Raw genomic sequence first — 25,111 nt, 5'->3', positions numbered from 1 at the left:
TGTGTGGTTTTTTCTTTTTCATTTAAAACTCTGTACTCTTTGTACCATACTTGTACGAATTACTATTTGAAATAAACTTGTTCTTTTCAAAAAAAAAAAAAAAAGAGATACACTATTGGGTTTAATGCGTTTAAAGGTTCACCACTGTTCCAAGTTTTCTCCATTTGTGGATAATGACGCTCACCATTTGGCTGAAGTCCCAAAGTCTTCTAAATGACTTTGTAAACCTTTCCAGACTGATACACGGCAATTAGTTTCTCATCTGTTCTTGAATTTCTTTAGATCACGGCATGATGTGTTGCTTTTTTAGATGTTTTAGTGTGCTTCACTTTGTCAGACAGCTTCTATTTAAGTGATTTCTTGATTCAACAGGTCTGGCAGTAATCAGGTCTGAGTCTTCTGCTTACACAAATCTTCGTGGACAATGGTGCACACCGTGTCTTTGCTCATGTTCATTTCTTCCGCCATCTATCGTAGTGTCAATTGCCAATCTCGTGTCAGCATTTGTGGCACTCGCTCGATGATGTGTGGGGTTCTGCTTGTTGACTATGTATGTATATAAATATAAAATTTACACTGCATGTTTCTCAAAAATGGACTACAGTGTCAGATGACTGAAAATAACAGCAGAATATGCTTGCTGCTACTGACTGATCATTGTAAAAACATATAATTAAAAACTGTTTAAACTTAAGGTAAAGCTGAAGTCTACTTTGGTTATACCTTGCTTGCCTTTCCTGGTTCATCCTCACTGTCAACACACAAATAAAATAAAATCTTCCATTTTCATTTCATACTCTTATTTTAAACACAGTGGCATAATCACTGGGCATCTACGCTTCTCTACCTAACTTCCTAAAAATGTCACTACCCCTTTCCTCGGTACTTCTGTCAAGAGCTCTCAGCCCTGACCCAAGCAGTGGGCTGGCTTTTAAGAAGAATTATGCAAACATCAAAATGTTATGATTGGATAATGTCAGTCTGGAGGTGGTGGGAGTTCTAAGCATACTTCATTTTCATGCAGCCATCCTAGATAATGCCATTATGTGACTCTGAGCCTTCATGTATGAAAGAACTAAAATCCAAGAAGACTGCATTCACATCCAAGCAGAGTGACATTCAGGCATTTTTATTTGATAGTATTTGAGTGTTTTTAAAATCGTATTACAAGCGTTTTACAGCTTCAGGGGTTTTTGTTTAGCCAATAGAAAGCACTAGGGGAGGAGAGGTGGAGGAGGTTAGCGGTGGAGAGCTGCTGTTTGAGCAGAAAACAAGCGACAAAAAACGCCCTTAAAACGCTTATGTGCACATTTTCAGGTGTTCCTATTAAAGTCTATGGGACCCAATCAATATGCCTTCTATCTGCCAAAAAGAAGCTTGTCTCCTTTTTTTTTTTTTCTCGTTTTGTTTCAATACATTTTTATTGAAGAAGTTTAGTAGATGGACCTGCAACTGCGGGGACAGAGAGTTGAGAGAAAAACAAAAAGGGATACATAATGGTTAGCCTCACAGCACAACAAGATGTTCATACTGAGTTATACTAGTAATACATTTGTAAAGGAATCATAGGTGTCAGCATTACACATTACTTTATAGCATAGCAATCCTTGACTAGATCCGTTTAACCACTTCAGCCCCGGAAGATTTGGTTGCTCAATGACCAGGGCACTTTTTGCGATACGGCACTGCGTTGTTTTAACTAACAATTGCACGTGCGACGCTGTACCCAAACAAAATTGACATCCTTTTTTTCCCCACAAACAGAGCTTTCTTTTGGTGGTATTGGATCATCTCTTCGGTTTTTATTTTTTGCGCTATAAACAAAAAAAGAGTGACAATTTTGAAAAAACACAATATTTTGTACTTTTTGCTATAATAAATATCCCCAATTTTTTTTCTCAGTTTAGGCTGATATGTATTCTTCTACATATTTTTGGTAAAAAAAAACTGCAATAAGCGTATATTGATTGGTTTGCGCAAAAGTTATAGCGTCTACAAAATAGGGGATACATTGGTCAGCAAGTGTTTAAATATATAAAAAAAAAAATAAAGTAAATATTATTAAAAGACTTGATGATTAAGGTGCTTATAAGAAAAATATCAAATTAATATGTGTACACAACCAATAAATCTTTCAAAATTAAATTGGTGTCTGTGTGACTAACAATACAAAAACACAAAGTTTGTGCAAATAAATATGATACAGTGTATCAAATGGAATCTGTTCAGACAATCTCCTGTGCTGATATATAACACTGAATGTTGCAAGGAGTCTATTACATTCCACTTTAGGATAGTTTTCTATATTTTGAGATATGAAGTTCCATATAATAAAATTGGCCTCTTTCCGGATTTGGTGGATGGCAGAGATCAGACTTGCTGTGTTAAAATAACCACTGGTACAGATGTTACTCTCCCAGCTCTCTCATATACATATACTTCAGAAGAGACTTGAACTCCGGTGATTCAAAAGACCACAGCATTGGATTACTTCAGGTGGACCTTCAGTCCGCCTGTATTGCATTCATTATCGGCTTGGATGTTTCAGGTGTATTGATTCAAACAACCTTAAATCTGTATTTTAGCATGAATAGAATTCCAATGGTTTAGAAATCATAAATAACTAAGGAAAGAAAAAGCCTCATAGTGTAAAACCACAAAAAATGTATTAAACAAGGCTGAAAATTCAAGCGTAAGAAATTTTATTCTGGCGTTACAGGGATCAGGTGGCGTTACAGGGATACTCCGATCCCTTGCGTTTCCACAAAAAGGGCGTCTACTGGGAATGGAAGATGGAGAATGGATCCTCCATTCCCAGTAGACAACATTTTTGACTCTTCTGAAATATATGGATATGAGAGAGCTGGGAGAGTAACATCTATACCAGTGGTTATATTCACACAGCGAGTTTGATCTCTGTCATAGGGATCCACCGTATCCGGTAAGAGGCCAATTTTATTATATGGAACTTCCCATCTCAAAACACTATCCTAAAGTAAAATGTATTAGACACCTTGCAACATTCAGGGGTTTATTTACTAAAGGCAAATCCACTTTGCACTACAAGTGCAGTTGCTGTAGATCTGAGGGGACGATCTGAAATGATTGGAAGCTCTGCTGTTTTTATCACCCAATCATGTACAAGCAAAAATGCTGTTTTTTTATTTTCTTTGCATGACCCCCTCAGATCTACAGCGACTGCACTTCCAAGTGTACTTCTGGTGCAAAGTGGATTAGCCCTTAGTAAATCAACCCCTCAGTGTAATATATCAGCACAGGAGATAGTAAGCCCTCAGTAAATCAACCCCTCAGTGTAATATATCAGCACAGGAGATTGAACAGATTCCATTTGATACTATGGGGTGCATTTACTAAAGGCAAATCCACTTTACACTACAAATGCACCTGGGAGAGCACTTGGAAGTGCAGTCACTGTAGATCTGAGGGGAAGATCTAAAATGAGGGGAAGCTATGCTGATTTTTATCATCCAATAATGTACAAGCAAAAATGCAGTTTTTTTATTTTACTTGCATGCCCCCCCTCAGATCTACAGCGACTGCACTTCCAAGTGCACTCTTGGATTTGCCTTTAGTAAATAAACCCCATTGCATCATATTTATGGGAACAAACTTTGTGTTTTTTGTATTGTTAGTCACACAGACACCAATTTAATTTTGAAAGATTTATTGGTTGTGTACACATATTCATTTGATATTTTTCTTATAAGCACCTTAATCATCCTTATTATGTAAGCACTGGTCACTTTATTAATCACTGGCTCACTATATTGAGACACAGCACTTTGTATTCAGTACCATTGTTGTGCATTTACCAAGTCTTTTATAATATTTACTTTTGTACCATATCTAGTCACTTTGCTTTGAACAGGAATAGCACACCATTTATATTCTTAATCCTTGACTAGAGTTAGGTTGTCACACTGACTTTTGTTTGTACTTTTTTGAGGAACAGGTGTTTTGCTTCAGGCAACAGAACACTCAGATGGGAACAGGGGCCTTTGAAATGAATGGGATTTGCTTTGTTGAGCATTTTAGAGCTTCATCAGGCCTGGTTCACACATATGCAATATGGATGCAGGTTTCCCCACATCCAATTTGCGTGACAGGACAGTGTGACCGGCTCTCAATGGAGCCAGTTCACTTAGCTCTGGGGCGGCCTTGGTCCACATTTAAAAAGGGTCCTGTGCGTCTTTGGTTTCGATTCAGCGGCGAATTAAAAAAATTCAGACCTGGTTCATACCTGAATCGGTGTACAGGGTCGCACCGGACCCCATGCTGTGAACCGCGGGTGCATCATATGTAAACCCGGCCTCAATATGTGAATGGGGCCTAAACGAAAGGGTCAGGCCAGGAACAGTCAGGCTGGAGAGGAAAGGGTTAGATGATGCTACATGTCCCCCAGCCATAAAATGAGGTGGGCTCTGACTTGCTGCAGCTTCTAATTCACACACCGAGGAGCTGAAAGTGTACAGTGAAATTAGACTAAACATTTTTAGTAGAGGAAAGGAGACTGTACAACTGTGCAGGACTAAAGGTAAAACTTTCATATCATAGCATTCATTGAAACTAGGGGTTATGCAGCAGCCAGGTAAACAACTTGTCTTGAAATGTTGGTAAGTTTGAGTACATTTCACAGACCTTTGTAATTCTGATTTAAAAAAAACATGATTTTAATCTAGTTGATATCAAGCAAAGTTGGAGCAGTGCATTATCTTGCTTATTGATATAAATGTACTTTTCCAGCAATATTTGTGTTGCATCCTAACAAATGGCTTTATCTTTTGTCTTCATAGATGGACCTCTGCAAGACTCTGATGGACTTGGCTTTACAAGGACTCGCTTATTATCATACCTATGACAGATTCTTTCTTGGCATTAGTGTTGTGATGGGCTTCGCTGGCTGGATTTCATATGTTATTTTAATAACCTTGAAAACAAATACTAGTATAGTCCAGACTACTGTAATCCATGACGAGGTAAAACAGCATATTACAAAAATGTTTTTTGTTTTTTTTTACAGAGTTTAAGGCTTGGTTCACACTGCTGCAATTCCAAAGTCGTGCAACTGCCAGTATGTCTTTGCATTGCGACTTGCTTGCAACTTGATGTGACTTTCATGTGACTTTGATGTTTTGCAATTTTGGCTTTGGCAAATCATTACAGTACAGAGTGTGACACATATTATTGAATTTACAAAACCCTCAAGTCGCAGCCAAAGTCGCAAAGATAAAACAAAGAAATTATTTCCTTGCGACTTTTGTGATTTTTAACATTGAAGTCTATGGCACTCATTTGCAAAGATGTAGAAAAGTAGTGCAGGAACTATTTTTTTTTTTTACGCTGTGACTTGATTTACAGCAATTAAGATGGTACCCATTGAAATTAATGTGTTTTGACTTGTCATGTGACATTCTGTTTCACATGTCACAGCAAGTTGCATGAAAAGTCGCAGCAATGTAAACTAGGGCCATGAACTCGTTTTGTGCCTTTGTTTTGTGCCTTTGTTTTGTGCCTTTGTTTTGTGCCTTCCTTTTTTCCCTTTGTTTGTTACCTTCGTTTGCTGCCATGCAGGGGGAATGGTCGCGGCGGGAACTGCGGCCATTTTCCTGTAGTCGCGGCCATTTTCCCAGCGTTTTCGGGCGCTTTTGTCTGAGGTGGCCATTTTCTTGTAGCCACGGGGGACGGCGTCTGTTCTCTAGCGCTGGGCGGCTGTTTAAGCCAGGAACAGCACGAAACTGACACAGAACACCTCGTGATTTGGATGTCGGCAGAGGGGAGAACGGACAGCAGCACAGCACAATGCCTTGATCAGGGTGGTGAGTCCTGTGGGGGCCCCTCAGTCTGTGGCAGCTAGGAGGGTAGGAATTTTTTGTCTCTTGCCTTAGGTCCTGGGTGACAGGCGAGAGTGGGTCAGACACGGTGTCGAATGCTGGTGCTTCTTCCCCAGACACCCCTGTGATAGCAACCAGTTCCCCTGCACCTGCGGTGCCCATGGACGCTCTGTTGGCGGTCCTGGAGTCATTTGTTTCCAGGGTGGAAGCGGCGTGCGGGCACAAGGTGGGTAAAAAATGCTCCCCCCCGTCTTCCGGGAAAGCTCTGATTCAGACTCGGGCCCCGCTGTAGCAGGCGGCCCCTGTTCTGGCGCTTCAGAGGTTGCGGACCATGACCCTTCGGACAGTGAGGAGGAATCCTCCGCGTCCGTTTCAGTGCAGGAAAAAGCGCTAGTGGGGGCACCTATCACGGCGGTGTGGGATACCTTACAGATAGAGGATACGGCTGGGGCATCTGCAGATGTGTTGGTCCCTTTTGGGTCCCACAAGCTGGTCCGCACCTCTAAGGTTTTTCCCTACCTAACTTATTTTGATATGTTTATTTACAAGGAGTGGGAACGCCCGCAGCATGCCTTTTCAGTCCCGAGGCGAATGGCTGTGCGTTACCCCTTTGAGGAGAGTTTTCTGAAAAAAATGGACATCTCCTCTGGTTGTTGACCCCCTGGTATCTAGGTTAAATAAGGTGACCACAATTCCGGTGGAAGGGTCCCTCTCTTTCAAGGACCCTGCCGACAGAAGGGCCGAGGCCATTGCCCTGTCCATGTTTACGGTGGTGGTGTCGGCGCTTTGGCCGGTGTTAACAACGGCTCTGGTGTCACAAACACTTACTGAATGGGCTAAGTTGTTGCACCGCAAGTGGGGGAAGGAGCAGGTTTCCCCAGTCTGTGTGGAACTGGCAGACCAGTTGGTGCACGGCCTTAAGTATATATTTGATGCGGCCCTGGATACAGCCCCTCTGCTTTCTAGAGCCTCAGTATCAGCAGTAGTGCTGTGTCAGCTGATTTGGCTCAAGTGTTGGTCTGCGGACCAGACATCTAAGAAAGTGATGGCGGAGTTGCCTTTCCAAGGTGGGAGGCTGTTTGGCACCTCCCTGGATGACCTTATTAAAAATGTTACTGGAGGAAAGAGTACTTTGCTCTCACAGTCCAGAAAGGGTAAGGAGCCACACCGTAGGCAGGAACCCTCTTTTTCCGCTCAGAAGCGTTTTTTTCGTCCGCTTGTGTCAGCGGGTAAGCGTTCCCAGTCCGACAAGGTGCCTGCTGAGGGACAAAAGCGTCCCTGGTATCGCAACCCGAACAAGCCTGCAAACAAATCATCTTCCGCATGAAGGTTTGCCCCTGCCCGACTCTCGGGTGGGGGGTTGCCTTCGGGGGTTTGCAGACCGGTGGACTTCTCTTCTTTCCGACCAGCTGCAAGCTGGTTTTGGTAGGCTACAAGCTTGTTTCTTTCTTGTCCGCCAGACAGGTTTTTTCTCTGCAACCTTCGTCTTCTTCCGGCTCGTCGGGATGCCCTGTTTAGGACAGTACAGGACTTACTACTGCGTGGGGTGATAGTGTCTTTACCAACATCAGAAAGATTTCAGGGATTCACTCCAATCTGTAATCTCGAAGAAGGAAGGGGATCCGTCCGGTCTTGGATCTCAAGGCCCTCAATTGTTTTGTGAAGGTTCGGAGGCTCAGGACGGAATCGGTTTGTTCCGTGGTCACTGCACTTCATCAGGGGGATTTCCTGGCGTCTTTGGACATCAAGGATGCATACTTGCATGTCCCCATATGCGTCAGACACCAGAGGTTTCTGCGATTTGTGGTCGGGGACGAGCACTACCAATTTGTAGCTCTTCCCTTTGGCTTAGCGTCGGCACCAAGGGTCTTCACCAAGGTGCTGGCTCCGATTCTGGCGTTGCTGAGATCCCGATCGTAGGTGACCTGGATGACCTTCTCCTGAGAGCAGCTTCTGCCTCAGAACTAAGGGAGGATGTGGCGATCATGCAGATTCTTCAGGAGTTTGGCTGGGCGTTGAATCTCCAGAAGTCGGTGTTGCTACCGACCCAGCACCCGGAGTACTTGGGATTGATTCTGGACTCCTCAAAGGCTAGAGTCTTTCTTCCTTCAAGCAAGCAAGCCTGACCTTTGAAGCTGTTAATGCTTAAATTAACTCCACTTTTGCTGAAAAAAAAACATTCCCCTCTGGGTGATCAATGTACTTTGCAGGGACTTTAACAAACTTTGTTGCAGATTCCTACCTTTTGTTATTCTGAAGAAATCCATGTTTGTTCCTCTGTGCCCCTGTGCTAAATGAGTCTAATGGGAGTGGTTTCATAATTATCAACCAGCTGCTGCAGAATCAGGACTCTAATATGGAAAGTTATAGGGTCTGAATTCGTTTAGACGTTATTTCCTATTGGAAGTATCTTACCAAAAATGAAATTTTTGTTGCAGGGGATGACAAAAATCTGACTTGTATCTTGGTGTAGACTTCTGGAAAAATTAGTGAGTCAATCACACATGCAGGAAATTCTGTTCACTATCTGTGTACAGAACACCTCCAGGTAGCCATATTGCATTGCACTTTACAGAGGATTACAGAGCTGCAGATTGAAAAGGAAAGGTAATTTTCATTACAATATGACTTGTGTCGCAATTGTATATGCTATATTATTTTTTGCTATTTTTTTTAACTCAAGCCAATTTTTTTAAATTTTGAACACTACAGTTCTATGTAGTGTTGTACCAGCTGCACCAAATAGCATTAAACGTGCTATGCAATGGTTTCTCTAAATGTCCGATTGTGTGCACCAAAATTCTATTCTAAAACCAATTCTAAATGACTGTATACATCGTTGTCAGAGTGGTATAAATACTGTAGTGAACATGTCTTCAGTTTTGTGCTAAAATTGTGGCACACAAGGAATAAGCATACTCAAATCTGGCGGACTGTCACCAGGTGTGTTAATATTACTGTAGGTAAGCCTTATTATAGGCTTACCTTTAGATAAAATTCAGCAAAGGAAGTTTACTTCCACTTTAAAGCTTGACTCCAGAAACTAGCACCTAAAAATGGCACTGGTGAGGGACCAGGACAGTGGAGTATATAACACTACAAAAGGTATTTAAGAGAAACAAAAACTGCAGAATTGGTTAGAAGGGAGGCGTGGGAGGGAGGTTCATTTTTGTCAGAGATGTGCTTTAACATAAATGTAAGAAGTCCTTGTCTTTACTGCTTGGTCTGCATCAGTAAAAATATTGAAGTCAGAGCATTAGCATGATATGGACAAGTCAGCAGTGGCAGCCTACATATTTTGGTTATTAGTGGGAATGCTTCAGCAGTCCCACTATTGTTATTCGTTTTTTAATTTTAATTTTATTCCATACGTTTTTTGGCTCTGTGTAACTTCTGCATACTTTCAGCTATTAAAACCATTCAACTTTTAAAATATTCAGCTCTTTCAGCTAATGATGGGACTTCTTCAACTTTTTTCTACTGTTTATACAGTAAGCTTTTTAACACTTTTTTTAAATATTGAAGTGAATGAGAGCATGCTTCAAAACTGAAATGATCACTAAACGTAAACAGCTTTTTCACAAAAACTGTAAAAGATATGAAACTGAAAAGATAAAGCCAGATAGCTGAATATTTTGTGAACATTTTAAAGTTTGTTTGGCATCTGTAGGTGAAAGTACTGTATGAAGGAGCTGAAACTTTTGGGAGCGGAAGATTTTAAGTTTTGAATGCTCTCATTCACTTCAATGTTAAAAAAAGTGTTAAAAAGCTTAATATTTTAAAAAGTATAAATAGTAGAAAAACATTGAAGAAGTCCCATCATTAGCTGAAAGAGCTGAACATTTTAAAAGTTGAATGGTTTTAATAGCTGAAAGTATGTAGAAGTTACACAGAGCCAAAAAACGTACGGAATAAAATTAAAATTAAAATGAATAAATAAAATGAATGACAATAGTGGGACTGCTGAAGCAATCCCACTAATAACAATAGTGGGACTTCTGAAGCATTCCCACTAATTAGGGAAACCAGGCTTTTGTTGCCATGGTTACCAAAGCTTCTTATACACAGTAATGTGCGGTGGGGGAGGCGGCTGGAGCATCTTAGCTCTGATTACAGAGCCCGGGGGACAGCACAGACACACCATGTACTGATTTATAATAGAGGAATATGATGGGGCAGTTTTGATGATGGCAATATGATGGGGCAGTTTTGACGGTGGCCGTTTTGATGGGGGAAGTTTTGATGGGGGCCGTTTTGATGGGGCAGTTTTGATGGTGGCAATTTTGATGGGGGCAGTTTGATAGGGGCAATTTTGATGGGGCAGTTTTGATGAGGGCTGTTTTGTGGGGGCAGTTTTGATGGGGGCAGTTTTCATGATGGCAATATGATGGGGCAGTTTTGATGGGGCAAATTTGATGGGGGGCGTTTTGATGGGGCAGTTTTTTTAAAATTATTTTTATTGAATTTTCAAGACAAACAATACATATACAACCTAAAAAACTATGGTGTATATCCAGTATGACATATACAACACATGGCATGGTATTACTTTGTGCAAAGTGTCTTGTGTACAGGCTGACTCACAGTGTGTCGTTACCAATATACATTCACATGTTTCAAAAAAGGCTTCATGTTTATTCCTCAAAGTAATACTGGCGGACTCTCAAAATTCTGCAATAATCACCCTTAGCATGGTACATTAGACATCAACCAGCTGTGTCTTCTTCATCTAGCCAAGCACGCCAGACTCTATCGTACTTTGCCGGGCACCCTCTATTAGAATAAGTGTCTTTATAAAGGGGAAGACTATTATTTACCAGGCTTTTCCACTGCGTCAATGAAGGGGGGGCGGCTTTCTTCCATTGCAGGGCAATGGATTTCCGGGCATAAAAGAGTAATAACCCAACCAGTGTACGTTTCGCTATCGTTGGTATGTGCGTTTCGATCAGTCCCAAAAGACAGATTTCCATTGCAAGGGGCAGTGCAATGGATGCAACCCTATTTACCACGTCAAGCACCTCACTCCAGTATTGCTGGATTTGTGGACAATGCCAAAAAATGTGTGAAAAATCACTTGATGGGGGCCGTTTTGATGGGGGCAATATGATGGGGCAGTTTTGATGGGGGCAATTTTGATGGGGGCAGTTTTGATGGGGGCAGTTTTGACGGGGCAGTTATGACTGGGGCAATTTTGATGGGGACAGTTTGATAGGGGTATTATTAATGGGGCAATATGATGGGGGCAGTTTTGATGGGGGCAATATGATGGGGGCAGTTTTGATGGGGGCAATATGATGGGGCAGTTTTAATTGGGCAAATTTGATGGGGGCCGTTTTGATGGGCAATATGATGGGGAAGTTTTGATGTATAAAATTGTTCACATTTCCCAGCGAAAAGCACAGCCAACTTCTTTTTAAAATCGCTGACATGCCCACATTTTTAAGTTTATCAACATCAAATTTATACCGATGCGTTCACAAAGGCTGTGTGTCTCATACGATGAAGTTGCTGTTTCGATGGCATGTACTGTTGTGGATTTATTAAGGCTTGTTTGAAGGGTTCTCTCACACAGGTAGCTAGCAGATAGTGAGGAGATGTTTTTTACAGTGTGTTCAGGGGACAGGCAGCTAGCAGATAGGGAGATGCTATTCAGCATTCGCACGATTTTCTCCAGGAACCCCTGTGCATTGTTACTGTCCAACTCTTCTAATTTCTTGTACTTTTATTTTTTTTCTTTATGGCTTATGAGCTCTGATATGACAAGTTAACCTATATAATTAATTTGAGAACTATTGATTTCCTAATATTTCATTGCAATTTCCAAAAAGCTCTTTTTATACGGATTGGGTTTACCGAACCTGTGGAAGAGCAGACCGCTCAAAGAGCAAATGTTGCATTAACAGAGTTGTAATCTATAGCAACCAATCAGAATTTTGTTTACAGAAATATAGGATTCTGGTTGTTATGGATACTATTCATAAAAAGCAGTACAGCGCATAAAAATTAATTAATTAATCATTTGAAGCAATATTGTGTTATAAATAGTCCATAAAAAAGAAGAATTTCTGATAATAATCCAACAGTGCGAGTGACATCCACACAAGATGAGTGACTGTAGTGTGATAAACCTCCACCGACAGTAACACTAGCCGCTCACCTCAGCAGGTGGACCCCTGAGTGAATCAGTCAGTCAATAACAGCCTTTGCCACAGAAGGGAAAATAAACAGGAGCAGGTACACTGTGTCAACTTTCAATCTTAGTGGAGCTCACAAGGATCACATGTAATAAAATAAAGAACATCTAGTGCTCTCTGTATTGTGCATAAAAGTTTTAATGTATAAAAAGTAGAACACTTACAAACGAAGCACTGTACCCCAGTGCGAAGGATAAAAGCTTAGTAGGATGATCCACGGAGATCAGCGAGTGAGCTGCGGGTGATGTCACGATCCAAGTCACGTGATAATTCCGTACGCGTTACGTCCCTTGTGATGGGCGGGACTTCTTCAGCGGCGACGGCAAGACGTGGTCCACCCTCTATAAGTATAGCTCAGCTGATCGAAACAGCCAATAGGCTGTAATGTGTGTATAATACCATGGTAACCGAAAAACAGAAACGAAGGCAACAGTTCTTATAGCAGAACAGCAGAGGGGTCAATTTTAGCAATGATGTATAACCAAAACTAAGCCCATATTTGCTTTAAAGATGTAGTGTTACTAAATGTAACTAATATAAATATGACCACCATCCTAATGTGATGTCAAATTTATGGAATCACCCGTGTGCTCGCTCGATTCCGCGGAACATCCTAATACATCACATAATAGTACTGAATCAAAATTCATAATCTTATTCAAAATATAAAACTCAAGTAAATTATCGGTCAGATATAAAACAGTTAACGTCAAACTCGACGTTCAAGCCTCTAGGTAAAAAGACCTTGGTTTCGTGAATCCAATGGGATTCTCTGCGACTAAGCTGACGAAGGAAATTTCCTCCCCTCCAATGTCTATTGACCTTTTCAATACCCCAGAATTTTAATCCTGTGGGATTTTGACCATGTACTAGTTTGAAATGCTTGGAAACATTATGAGTTTTTAATCCTTTTTTAATGTTATTGACATGTTCACCTAGACGTACATGGAGGGGCCTGGAAGTCCTTCCGATGTATTGGAGGCCACATCCACACTCCAACATGTAGACGACCCCAACTGTCGTGCAGGTGATCAATTGGTCAATTTTATATTCCTTGCCAGTAGAAGTGGCAATAAACTGTTTTCGTTTTTTATTATTGCATTTAGAATGCCTGCAGGCTGTGCAGCGTCCGCAGGCATAGAAACCTGAGAGGAAGGAGAACAGTCTATTGTCTGTTTGTGTAGGGCGATCTACCACTTCAGGTGCTAGACGGTCCCTTAAGGACGGGGCTTTCTTGTAAATGAAAGACGGATGTGGTGGCAGCAGGGGACCCAGCACACGATCTTGTTTAAGGATTGACCAGTTTTTCGCGCCCATCTTTTCAAACTGTTTGTATTGAACATTGTAGTTGAGTATCATTTTAAAGTTGGGGGCGTTAATACTGGTATCCCTAACTTTATTGGAAACCAATTCAGACCTGTTCTTAGCTAAAACATGTTCCATATCCTTCTTTAGGAATAATTTATCATAACCCTTTTCATGGAATTTAGAGGTGAGTAACATAGATTGAGTGATAAAATCACTATCATCAGTGCAATTTTGTCTGAGTCTCACAAATTGTCCCTTGGGAATATTGCATAGCCATGATTTGTGATGGCAGCTCTCTAATGGGATAAAAGAATTACGATCCTTGGGTTTTAGATAATTACACAATCCAAACTTATCGTTATCCTTACGTATCTCTAAATCTAGGAAGACAATTTCTTCTTCGCTAAAGTTCCAGGTGAGCTGGATGTTTTTGGTATTAGCATCAAGAGTTTGCACAAACGTAGATAAACTGGATTGATCACCATCCCAGATCATTATCAGGTCGTCTATGTACCGTTTGTAACAAACTAATTCTGGAGGGCGGTGCTTGAACACCACATCTTCCTCCCAGTGGGCCATGAACAGGTTGGCCACACTGGGAGCAAAACGGGCCAACCCCCCTCTTCTGCAGATAAAATTGACGATTAAACCAAAAATAATTCTTGGCTAGACAGAAACGCAAACACTTTAACAAAAAGTTCTTATGTCTCGTTGAAAGGTCAGAAAACTTGGATAAAGCCCATTGAACCGAGGATAGAGCATCCTCATGTCCAATAATAGTGTATAGGGACCCTACGTCCGCTGTCACTAGGATGCATGGGGAGGAACATCTAATGGATTCAATGATTTGAATAATATGTTTCGTGTCTTTTAGAAACGCTTCCGTTTTATTCACTAGTGGTTGAAGGAAGTGATCGATGTATTGACCCACCCTGGAGGAAATGGAATCAATGCCATTAACAATGGGCCTTCCAGGGGGGTTAACACTATCCTTATGGATTTTTGGAAGGCAATAAATAATTGGAGTTCTGCAAAATAATGGGTCCAAATAGGACGCCTCCTTCTTTGTCAGAATCCCATGTGTCTTCCCTTCCTCTATTAACCAGTGTAACTCATCTTTATACACCAGCATAGGGTCCCTATTGAGAATTTGATAGGTGTCTGGATCATCTAACAGTCTATTTAATTCTGTCAGATACTTGGATTTATCTAAAATAACCAGACCACCACCTTTATCTGCTGGGCGTATTATGATGTCATTTCTGGCCTCAAGGGATTTCATGCCCTGCCTGATAAACTGAGGGTCCATTACCTTTCTTACTTTCATCCTGTCCAGATCATTGAATAACATGTTTTTGAACACTTCAAGGTACTTGTTGTCGTGGTTCAAAGGATTGAAAGTGGATTTATTCCTTAAACCGGAATGTGAGCCTTTTACAGTAACAGGGGGTCTAATGGGATTTGACAAAAAATATTTTTTCATGTTAAGGTTCCTGACAAATTTGTGAATACTCACATAAGTTTGAAATGTATTCATATTTTGAACGGGAGCAAATTTGAGCCCTCTATCGTGGACCCTCATTTCATTTTCAGTCAAGGGGCAACTGCTTAAATTATAAATACCAGAACCTAATGGGGCTTTTTCTTTTTGTAATCCCCTGCCCCCTCTCCTTCCTCTCTCTCTTTTCTTTTTCTGGGGTGGCCTTTTGTTTGTGGGGATGGTAGCAGTTGATGTTTCCACCATTCCATTTGGTTGGGTTGGTGCATCAGTGCTCCCCTCCCCGGCCAGCTCTTGGCCCCCGAAAAATCCCCTCCCTCATTAGAATTATGATGTTGTATCGGGGTAAATCTATTAGACAAGGGCAAAGGTTCCCCACGTGAAAATTGAGGAATATCTCTTATTCCATAATTATTAGAGCAATCATCATAATAATCCTGCCTATGATTTTCCCATCTCCGAGGTGATTCATAAGTTTGTTGATGATACGAGTAATAGGGATTGTTTCTTGTAGGGGTTCCTGGGGGGCCATTGCGTTTGCCTTTACCTCTCTTACTGATGCACCAACCCAACCAAATGGAATGGTGGAAACATCAACCGCTACCATCCCCACAAACAAAAGGCCACCCCAGAAAAAGAAAGGAGAGAGAGGAAGGAGAGGGGGCAGGAGATTACAGTGAAGCGTTTCTAAAAGACACGAAACATATTATTCAAATCATTGAATCCATTAGATGTTCCTCCCCATGCATCCTAGTGACAGCGGACGTAGGGTCCCTATACACTATTATTGGACATGAGGATGCTCTATCCTCGGTTCAATGGGCTTTATCCAAGTTTTCTGACCTTTCAACGAGACATAAGAACTTTTTGTTAAAGTGTTTGCGTTTCTGTCTAGCCAAGAATTATTTTTGGTTTAATCGTCAATTTTATCTGCAGAAGAGGGAGGTTGCGATGGGCGCCCGTTTTGCTCCCAGTGTGGCCAACCTGTTCATGGCCCACTGGGAGGAAGATGTGGTGTTCAAGCACCGCCCTCCAGAATTAGTTTGTTACAAACGGTACATAGACGACCTGATAATGATCTGGGAGGGTGATCAATCCAGTTTATCTACGTTTGTGCAAACTCTTGATGCTAATACCAAAAACATCCAGCTCGCCTGGAACTTTGGCGAAGAAAAAATTGTCTTCCTAGATTTAGAGATACGTAAAGATAACGATAAGTTTGGATTGTGTAATTATCTAAAACCCACGGATCGTAATTCTTTTATCCCATTAGAGAGCTGCCATCACAAATCAAGGCTATGCAATATTCCCAAGGGACAATTTGTGAGACTCAGACGAAATTGCACTGATGATAGTGATTTTATCACTCAATCTATGTTACTCACCTCTAAATTCCATGAAAAGGGTTATGATAAATTAGTCCTAAAGAAGGATATGGAACATGTTTTAGCTATGGACAGGTCTGAATTGGTTTCCAATAAAGTTAGGGATACCAGTATTAATGCCCCCAACTTTAAAATGATACTCAACTACAATGTTCAATACAAACAGTTTGAAAAGATGGTGGCGAAAAACTGGTCAATCCTTAAACAAGATCGTGTGCTGGGTCCCCTGCTGCCACCACGTCCATCTTTCATTTACAAGAAAGCCCCGTTCTTAAGGGACCGTCTAACACCTGAAGTGGTAGATCGCCCTACACAAACAGACAATAGACTGTTCTCCTTCCTCTCAGGTTTCTATGCCTGCGGACGCTGCACAGCCTGCAGGCATTCTAAATGCAATAATAAAAAACGAAAACAGTTTATTGCCACTTCTACTGGCAAGGAATATAAAATTGACCAATTGATCACCTGCACGACAGTTGGGGTCGTCTACATGTTGGAGTGTGGATGTGGCCTCCAATACATCGGAAGGACTTCCAGGCCCCTCCATGTACGTCTAGGTGAACATGTCAATAACATTAAAAAAGGATTAAAAACTCATAATGTTTCCAAGCATTTCAAACTAGTACATGGTCAAAATCCCACAGGATTAAAATTCTGGGGTATTGAAAAGGTCAATAGACATTGGAGGGGAGGAAATTTCCTTCGTCAGCTTAGTCGCAGAGAATCCCATTGGATTCACGAAACCAAGGTCCTTTTACCTAGAGGCTTGAACGTCGAGTTTGACGTTAACTGTTTTATATCTGACCGATAATTTACTTGAGTTTTATATTTTGAATAAGATTATGAATTTTGATTCAGTACTATTATGCGATGTATTAGGATGTTCCGCGGAATCGAGCGAGCACACGGGTGATTCCATAAATTTGACATCACATTAGGATGGTGGTCATATTTATATTAGTTACATTTAGTAACACTACATCTTTAAAGCAAATATGGGCTTAGTTTTGGTTATACATCATCGCTAAAATTGACCCCTCTGCTGTTCTGCTATAAGAACTGTTGCCTTCGTTTCTGTTTTTCGGTTACCATGGTATTATACACACATTACAGCCTATTGGCTGTTTCGATCAGCTGAGCTATACTTATAGAGGGTGGACCACGTCTTGCCGTCGCCGCTGAAGAAGTCCCGCCCATCACAAGGGACGTAACGCGTACGGAATTATCACGTGACTTGGATCGTGACGTCACCCGCAGCTCGCTCGCTGATCTCCGTGGATCATCCTACTAAGCTTTTATCCTTCGCACTGGGGTACAGTGCTTCGTTTGTAAGTGTTCTACTTTTTATACATTAAAACTTTTATGCACAATACAGAGAGCACTAGATGTTCTTTATTTTATTACATGTGATCCTTGTGAGCTCCACTAAGATTGAAAGTTGACCGGCCACAGTGTACCTGCTCCTGTTTATTTTCCCTTCTGTGGGAAAGGCTGTTATTGACCTGACTGATTCACTCAGGGGTCCACCTCAGCGTCTAGTGTTACTGTCAGTGGAGGTTTATCACACTACAGTCACTCATCTTGTGTGGATGTCACTTGCACTGTTGGATTATTATCAGAAATTCTTCTTTTTTATGTACTTTTTATAACACAATATTGCTTCAAATGATTAATTCATTTTTATGCGCTGTACTGCTTTTTATGAATTGTATTTGCTGGATTTGATAAGTTTTATCCTCAGTATTAGCTGTTTTAGTTCAATCTCATGTGATTAGCGCTGGTTGATTTTTTCATTATATTGTTATGGATACTGCACTTTACATTAAAGGGTACATTTTATATATCATTTAAAAAAAAAAAAAAAAAAAATATATATATATATATATATATATATACACCGTATTTATCGGCATATAACATGCACCCCAAGTTTAGGAGGGAATTTTAAGGGAAAAAACTTTTAGGAGGGAAGTTTAAGGAAAAAAAAACTTACATTGAAATGCCCATCAATGCAGCCTTATTGGTGTCCATCTGCAGCCTTGTCAGTTTCATTGCAGCCTTGTCAGTGTCAGTGCAGCCTTGCCCCAGTGCAGCCTTGCCCCAGTGTCCATTGCAGCCTTGTTAGTGCAGCTTTGCCCCAGTGCAGCCTTGCCCCAGTGGTCATTTCATCCTTGTCATTTCAGCCTTGTCATTGCAGCCTTGTCAGTGCAGCTTTGCCCCAGTGCAGCCTTGCCCCAATGGTCATTGCAGCTTTGCCCCAGTGCAGCCTTGCCCCACTGGTCATTGCAGCCTTGTCATTGCCGCTTTGCCCCAGTGCAGCCTTGCCCCAGTGGTCATTGCAATCTTGTCATTGCAGCCTTGCCCTAGTGTCCATTGCAGCCTTGCCCCCAGTGTCCATTACAGGCTTGGACAGTTTTAAATATGGCGCCGCCGAGATTGCAGGGACTCAGCGGAGCGAGCTCCGCCGAGATCACAGGGACTGGGCGGAGCCGAGATACACATAGTCGAGTGTACTCGGCTCTTCTCGACGCCGCTTACAGTCACGCTCAGTCCCGCCCTATGATGGACATAACACAGGTCCAATGGCGGGACTGGGTGAGACTGTGAGCAGAGCCGAGTACACTCGGCTATGTGTATGTCGGCCGCGATCGCTCCGCTTACAATCAGCGGAGATCGGCGGGGATCGGCGTATAACACGCACCCACGATTTTCCCCTGATTTTAAGGGGAAAAAAGTGCGTGTTATGCGCCGATAAATATATATGTGTACATATATATATATATAACATTTAAAATTGTGACTCAAGCCATATTGTAATATAGTGTTAATTAAAAATTAGTTTTCATTTTCAATCTGCAGCTCTGTAATTTTCTGTAAAATTCAATGCAATACAGCAACCTGGAGGTGTTTTGTACACAGATGGTGTACGAAATTCACCACAGAAATGTCATTTCCTGCTTGTGTGATTGGCCTACTGATTTTTCCAAAAAGTTTACGCTAAGATACAAGTCAAATTTTTGGGCATTCTCACATTCAAAAAAAAAAAAAATCAGTTTTGGTGAGATACTCCCAAAACATGTCCAAAGGGATTAAGACCCTTCCACTTTCAAAATTTTCATTCACCCAGTGGTGATGAAATACCACCAAAGGAAAGCTCTATCTGTCTAAAAAAAAAAAATAAATAACATTCTCATTTGGGTACAGCGTTGCATGACCGCACAATTGTCATTCAAAGTGTGACAGTGCTGAAATCTGAAAATTGGCTTGGGCAGGAAGGTAAAAGGGTGAGGGTGCCTAGTATTGAAGTGGATAACAGTAACATATTTGATAATGCTGCAGTTTTGGTCAAAATTGCAGCCGGAAAGAAGTTGAGCACTTTATTTAGTTTTCTTTTTCTTGGAAAGCTTGACCATTACTGACAGACTTAGTAAGGACAAAATAGTTCCAAATTAGTAACGTTAAAAAAAATTAGCAATACCAAATTAGTAGCATTTAAACAAAGAAAAATCTTTACACATTTATATACCACCAACATATTTTGAGTATTCCTACATAAATTCAGTTTGTTTATGGGATATTTTTTTCCCAAATGTATAGGTATTTGAACTGATTTACATGTTCCAATTAAATAGATGCTATATTATCATGAGGGGTTGCTATTTCTGGATTGTTTGCTGTCATTTATAATGGAGAATTGCCAAGCCATAAGTAAATTGCATCCATTTGTTATTTATCCTGTGTGTTTCAAAGGGTGAGTCCTGCACGTTTACAGATAACAAGTGACAACTTACTGCAATGTGTTGTGTGCAGATTGTAATACATGTAAATAACTACTTTATTCTCTAAGTAACCTAATTATGTTATAAATTATATTGTCTAGTTTTTTTTAACAATAATTTATGTAAACAAGAGGCTCTCAACTGGATATTAATTTTTCACACACTGTAAATACCAAGCTACAAACCACATCTAAATACGCTGTTGCTATTAACCACCTGCTGCCCAGGGCAATTTTGACATTTTTCACATATGTAAAAATCTAAAATTTTTTTTTTACTTAGAACTCCCAAACATTATATATTTGCTGAGAGCAGAGGCCCTGGAAAACAAAATTTTGCCCACCTGTGAAATGGCAACAAATTACAGTACATAAAAATCTCCATAGGTGATGCTTTAAAAGCTTTTACAGGTTACCAGTTTAGAGTTAAACATGAACTCTGATACTAGAATGATTGCACTCACTCTGATGTTCTCAGCAATACCTCACATGTCGGGTGAAATCACCTTTGACATTATGAAAGACGAGATGATTGATGGACGCTATGTATCACCTCGCATGCATTCATACAGGAAACTAAGGTAGAATCCGGGCCACCTTGGCATTGTTGGTTCCGGACCAGATTTTGCAGTCCACTAATGACCACCAGCAGGTGGTATAAATAAGGAAGGACTGAAGCAAGGGGTTTTTTTTGGCCTGGGACTCAGGAAGACAATCCTGAGAGAGCTGTCAATGTGGACATTGCTTTGCGAGAGAAAGAAAATAGTTTGCATTATGTTTACATAGTTACTTAGTTAGGTTGAAAAAAGGCACAAATCCATCTAGTTCAACCAAAAAAAATAAATAAAATACAATCCCATATACACAATCCTTCACCCACAGTTGATCCAGAGGAAAGCGAAAAACCCCAGCAAAGCATGCTCCAATTTGCTACAACAGGGGAAAAAATTCCTTCCTGAGCCCCGAGAGGCAATCGTATTTTCCCTGGATTAACTTTACCTGTAAATGTCAGTAGCCAGTTATATTATGTAAATTTAGTAAAGAATCCAGGCCTTTTTTAAAGCAATCTACTGAGCTGGCCAGAACCACCTCTGGAGGGAGTCTATTCCACATTTTCACAGTTCTTACTGTGAAGAAACCTTTCCGTAATTGGAGATCTTTTTTTCCTCTAGACGTAAAGCGTACCCCCTTGTCTGCTGTGATGACCTTAAAGTGAATAACTCAACACAAGTTCACTATATGGACCACTTATGTATTTGTACATGTTGATCATATCCCACCTTAATCTCCTCACAAGAGAGAATAAATTCAGTTCCTCTAATCTTTCCTCATAGCTGAGCTCCTCCATGCCTCTTATCAGTTTAGTTGCCCTTCTCTGCACTTTCTCCAGTTCCCCGGTATCCATTTTGAGAAGTGGTGCCCACAATTGAATCGCATATTCCAGATTACTAATGATTTGAACAGGGCAAAAGAATATCTCGCTCTCTGGAGTCCATACCTCTCTTAATACAAGAAAGGACTTTGCTCGCTTTGGAAACCACAGCTTGGCATTGCATGCTGTTATTAAGCTTATGATCTACCAAAACCCCCAGATCCTTCTCCACTTTGGATTCCCCCAGTTGTACCCCCCCCCCTAGTTTGTATGATGCATGCATATTCTTAGCCCCCAAGTGCATAACTTTACACTTACCAACATTAAACCTCATTTGCCACTTAGTTGCCCAATTAGACAGTGCATTGAGGTCAGCGTGTAAATTGGAGACATCCTGTAAGGACGTTATCCCACTGCATAGCTTGATGTCATCTGCAAAGACAGAAATGGTACTTTTAATCCCAGACCCTATGTTGTATATCAAGATATTAAAAAGTAATTGTCCAAACACTGAACCTTGGGGTACACCACTGATAACCTTAGACCATTTAGAGTAAGAATCATTAACCACTACTCTCTGAATTCATTTTTTTGTCAGTTTTCTATCCACTTACAAATTGATCTCTCCAAGCCTGTAGACATTACCTTACACATTAGTCTTGTGTGGGAAACTGTGTCAAACTCTTTTGGAAAATCCAAGTATACCACGTGCACAGCCACCCCTCTGTCCAGGGTTTTACCTTGCTCCTCATAAAAGGAAAACAGGTTTGTTTGACAACTTCTGTCTTTCATGAATCCAAGCTGTCTGTTGCTTAAAATATTTTTTTCCACCAAGAACTCGTCTATGTGGTCTTTTTTAAACTCTCCAGTATCTTCCCGACTATAGAAGTTAAACTAAAAGGTCTAAATTTACTTGGTAAAGACTTTGATCCCTTTTTAAATATGGTCACCACATTGGCCCTACACCAATCCAGTGGTACCATTCCAGTCATTAACGAGTCCCTAAAAAATAGAAACCACGGCTTTGATATAACAGAGCTCAATTCTTTTAGGATTCGTGGGTGGATTCCATCTGGCCCAGGTGCTTTATCCACCTTTATTCTGTCTAAATATTTCTGGACCATATCACTTTTGAGCCATTGTGGATCATTTGGAGCTGTGACAATACCATCCCCATTATGGACTTGAGCTCCCCCATGCTCCTTTGTATACACAGAGCTGAAGAAAGTATTTAATACATTTGACTTCTCTTTGTCCCCAGTCACCCACTTTTTGTAAAGGGCCTACATGCTCAAACCTGACCCTTTTACTATTAATATATTTGAATAATTTTTGTTGGGTTTGTCCTACTATCTTTTGCAATCTGCTGTTGGTTTAGAATTTTTGCATCCTTGATTTCCTTTTTACATATTCAGTTACATTCTTCATTTTTATATTTTATATTTTTTAAAAGTTATTTTCTTATTATTTATTGCCATTTAACTCTGGCCATGAGACACAAATTTTTTATTTTTAGCCTTTGAAACTTATTGCCCATGGGAGTGAGTTCACATGCAGTCTTTTTGAAGAATTCCCATTTTTATTCTGTGTCCATTGATGCCAATTTTCCTTCCCAGTCTAAGTCTTGGAGAGCAGCTCTCATTAAGTGTTTTTAACATTCTTGTATGTGTTTGTTGCTTACAGCTAACGTTAAATGAAATCATGTTATGGTCACTGCTACCCAGATGTTCTTTTATTTGAATATTGGTAATAAGCTCTGCATGGTTTGAGATGACCAGGTCTAGCAGAATGACATTCCTAGTCGGGGCCTCAATAAACTGGACCATAAAATTGTCTTGTAATAGGTTTATAAATTTTTGCCCTTTAACTGTCCCAGCAGGGCCATTAAAGTCCCCCTCCCCCACCCCCTCGTTAACACTGGGAGATCTGTAACAAACTCCAATGATAATCTTTGTAGTACGCACACTCATGTACACTTCCACCCATAATGCTTCAGACTCATCACACTCTCCATCAACTAGGTCCTCTTTCACACTCACTTTGAGATCACTTCTCACATAGTGACAGACACCACCACCCCTCAGTTTTACCCTGTCTTTCTGAAAGAGAGCATAGCCAGGAGTATTAATAGCCCAGTCATGAGAAGACTGAAGCCAAGATTTAGCAATACCAATTAGATCATAGTTCTCCTCTTGCACCGGAGCTCCCAACTCGCCTATTTTGCTTGGTAAACTTCTGGCATTGGTGAAGAAACACTTTGATTCATTGTCACATTTTGAAAAAGTATGTTGCATATTTTTTATTTTAGTACAAATAGTACAATTAACAATGGTTGTTTGTAACATTCATATCATCTGTTATAGCGCTCCCTCCATCTTTCCCCATTCCACCCACCAATAGGGGCTGACCCCTGTCTGCCCCGTTATAATCTAATTCACCCTCCCCCCACACTCTTAGTTTAAATACTCCTCCAGCTTTCCCATAAACCTCTCCCCCAGCACAGTAGACCCCCTTCAATTTAGGTGCAAACCATCTTTAGCATATAGGTTGCACCCCAATAAAAAGCCCAGTGCTTTAAAAACCCAAATGCCTCTTTCTTACGCCAGGTCTTTAGCCATGCATTAATCTGGCAAAAAGGAGACACAGTTGGGGGAGGGGTAAAGAAATTGCTGCTCACCCCTGATATAAAGGCAAAAATAGGAAGAGGATTTCCCCAGGTGGGGTTTTTAGGCAGCGGGGTTTAAAATATTAGACCAATGTTGTATAAAAAGAATATGTTTATTATACAAAGAATAAATTTATACAAGGATTGTTAAAAAGATGAGCTCTGATATAGAGTGTTTACAAATCTGGTAGAAGCAGACACGCATTTATACAGACATAACTTTTCATAACAACATCATATAGATATTATCAATATCGAAAAAAAGGACCTGACGCGTTTCAACCTATGTATTCAAGGTCTTCTTCAGAGGTCTGTCTGTTAAAAATATACAATGAAAAAATACTTATAAAAGCTTGGTTGCATATACCAAAAGAAACATATCATATTCCATATAGCATAGTTACCCGATAGTGCATGTCCTATAAGCGAAAAACTTCCTATAGGGGATGCCCCTTAAAATCAAAATGCCTGCTCACTCTCCCCAAGAGGTCCTGTAGCACCTCCACCAACACAGCCACCGGAGTCGGGGCAGAAGCCAGTGATGTGGCTTACAAGAGGTCACACTGAAAATAACCCCCCACCCGGACCACACGGTCGGTCGGGGAGAAGGCAAACACCTGCAGCAGAAGCCCAAAGGGAGCATTTTTGAGAATCGTACTTACAATATATATCCAAACATTGTATTAAGAAATATATGCTTAATTAGGTGAGAGGGTAAAGGTAAGACGTGAAAAAGTGAAAGTATCAGTCTATACACATACCTCGTATACAGACTGTAATTTTCTCTGGCTCGTCCCGAACGCCGGGGAGATCACACAGGGCTGCCCTATTGGCGGCCATGCCCTCCACAGTGTTCCCACTGATTGGGGCGGTGAGGGGAGGCCTTTACACCTGCGGGAAATTCCTCCTTAGTTGATATACGCCCATAATCAAGGCTATATATATGCTCTCAGCACAAACACTGGCAATTTCCCTATCTGGGTGGTTTGACCTTCTTGCAGCTCTCACTTGGTAAGTACACTCTTCAGCACTGTGTCTCTGCACTGCTTCAGCCCTGCA

The 25,111-nt window shown here is 40.9% G+C and overlaps 1 protein-coding gene and 1 long non-coding RNA gene across 5 annotated transcripts in view; one reads left to right on the top strand and one right to left on the bottom strand.

Annotated features, from left to right (window-relative positions):
- PIGN (phosphatidylinositol glycan anchor biosynthesis class N) overlaps positions 1-25,111 on the top strand; it is a 637,819-nt gene that overhangs the window by 349,196 nt on the left and 263,512 nt on the right. For all 4 annotated transcript variants that reach the window (XM_073630904.1, XM_073630905.1, XM_073630902.1 and 1 more), the window contains one exon: positions 4,815-4,997. In XM_073630904.1, the coding sequence (XP_073487005.1) occupies positions 4,815-4,997 (183 nt within the window). The remainder of the gene's footprint in view (positions 1-4,814; positions 4,998-25,111) is intronic.
- On the bottom strand, positions 1,114-21,821 carry LOC141144839 (uncharacterized). The gene is made up of 2 exons (XR_012244471.1): positions 21,706-21,821; positions 1,114-1,452 (listed from the first exon to the last, which is right to left on the bottom strand). It is a non-coding gene; the product is annotated as an uncharacterized lncRNA (long non-coding RNA).

The sequence above is a fragment of the Aquarana catesbeiana genome, linkage group LG05 (genome assembly GCF_042186555.1).
Source record: "Aquarana catesbeiana isolate 2022-GZ linkage group LG05, ASM4218655v1, whole genome shotgun sequence".
NCBI classification, from domain to species: Eukaryota; Metazoa; Chordata; class Amphibia; order Anura; family Ranidae; genus Aquarana; species Aquarana catesbeiana.
This window is presented reverse-complemented; position numbering and strand designations above follow the sequence as displayed.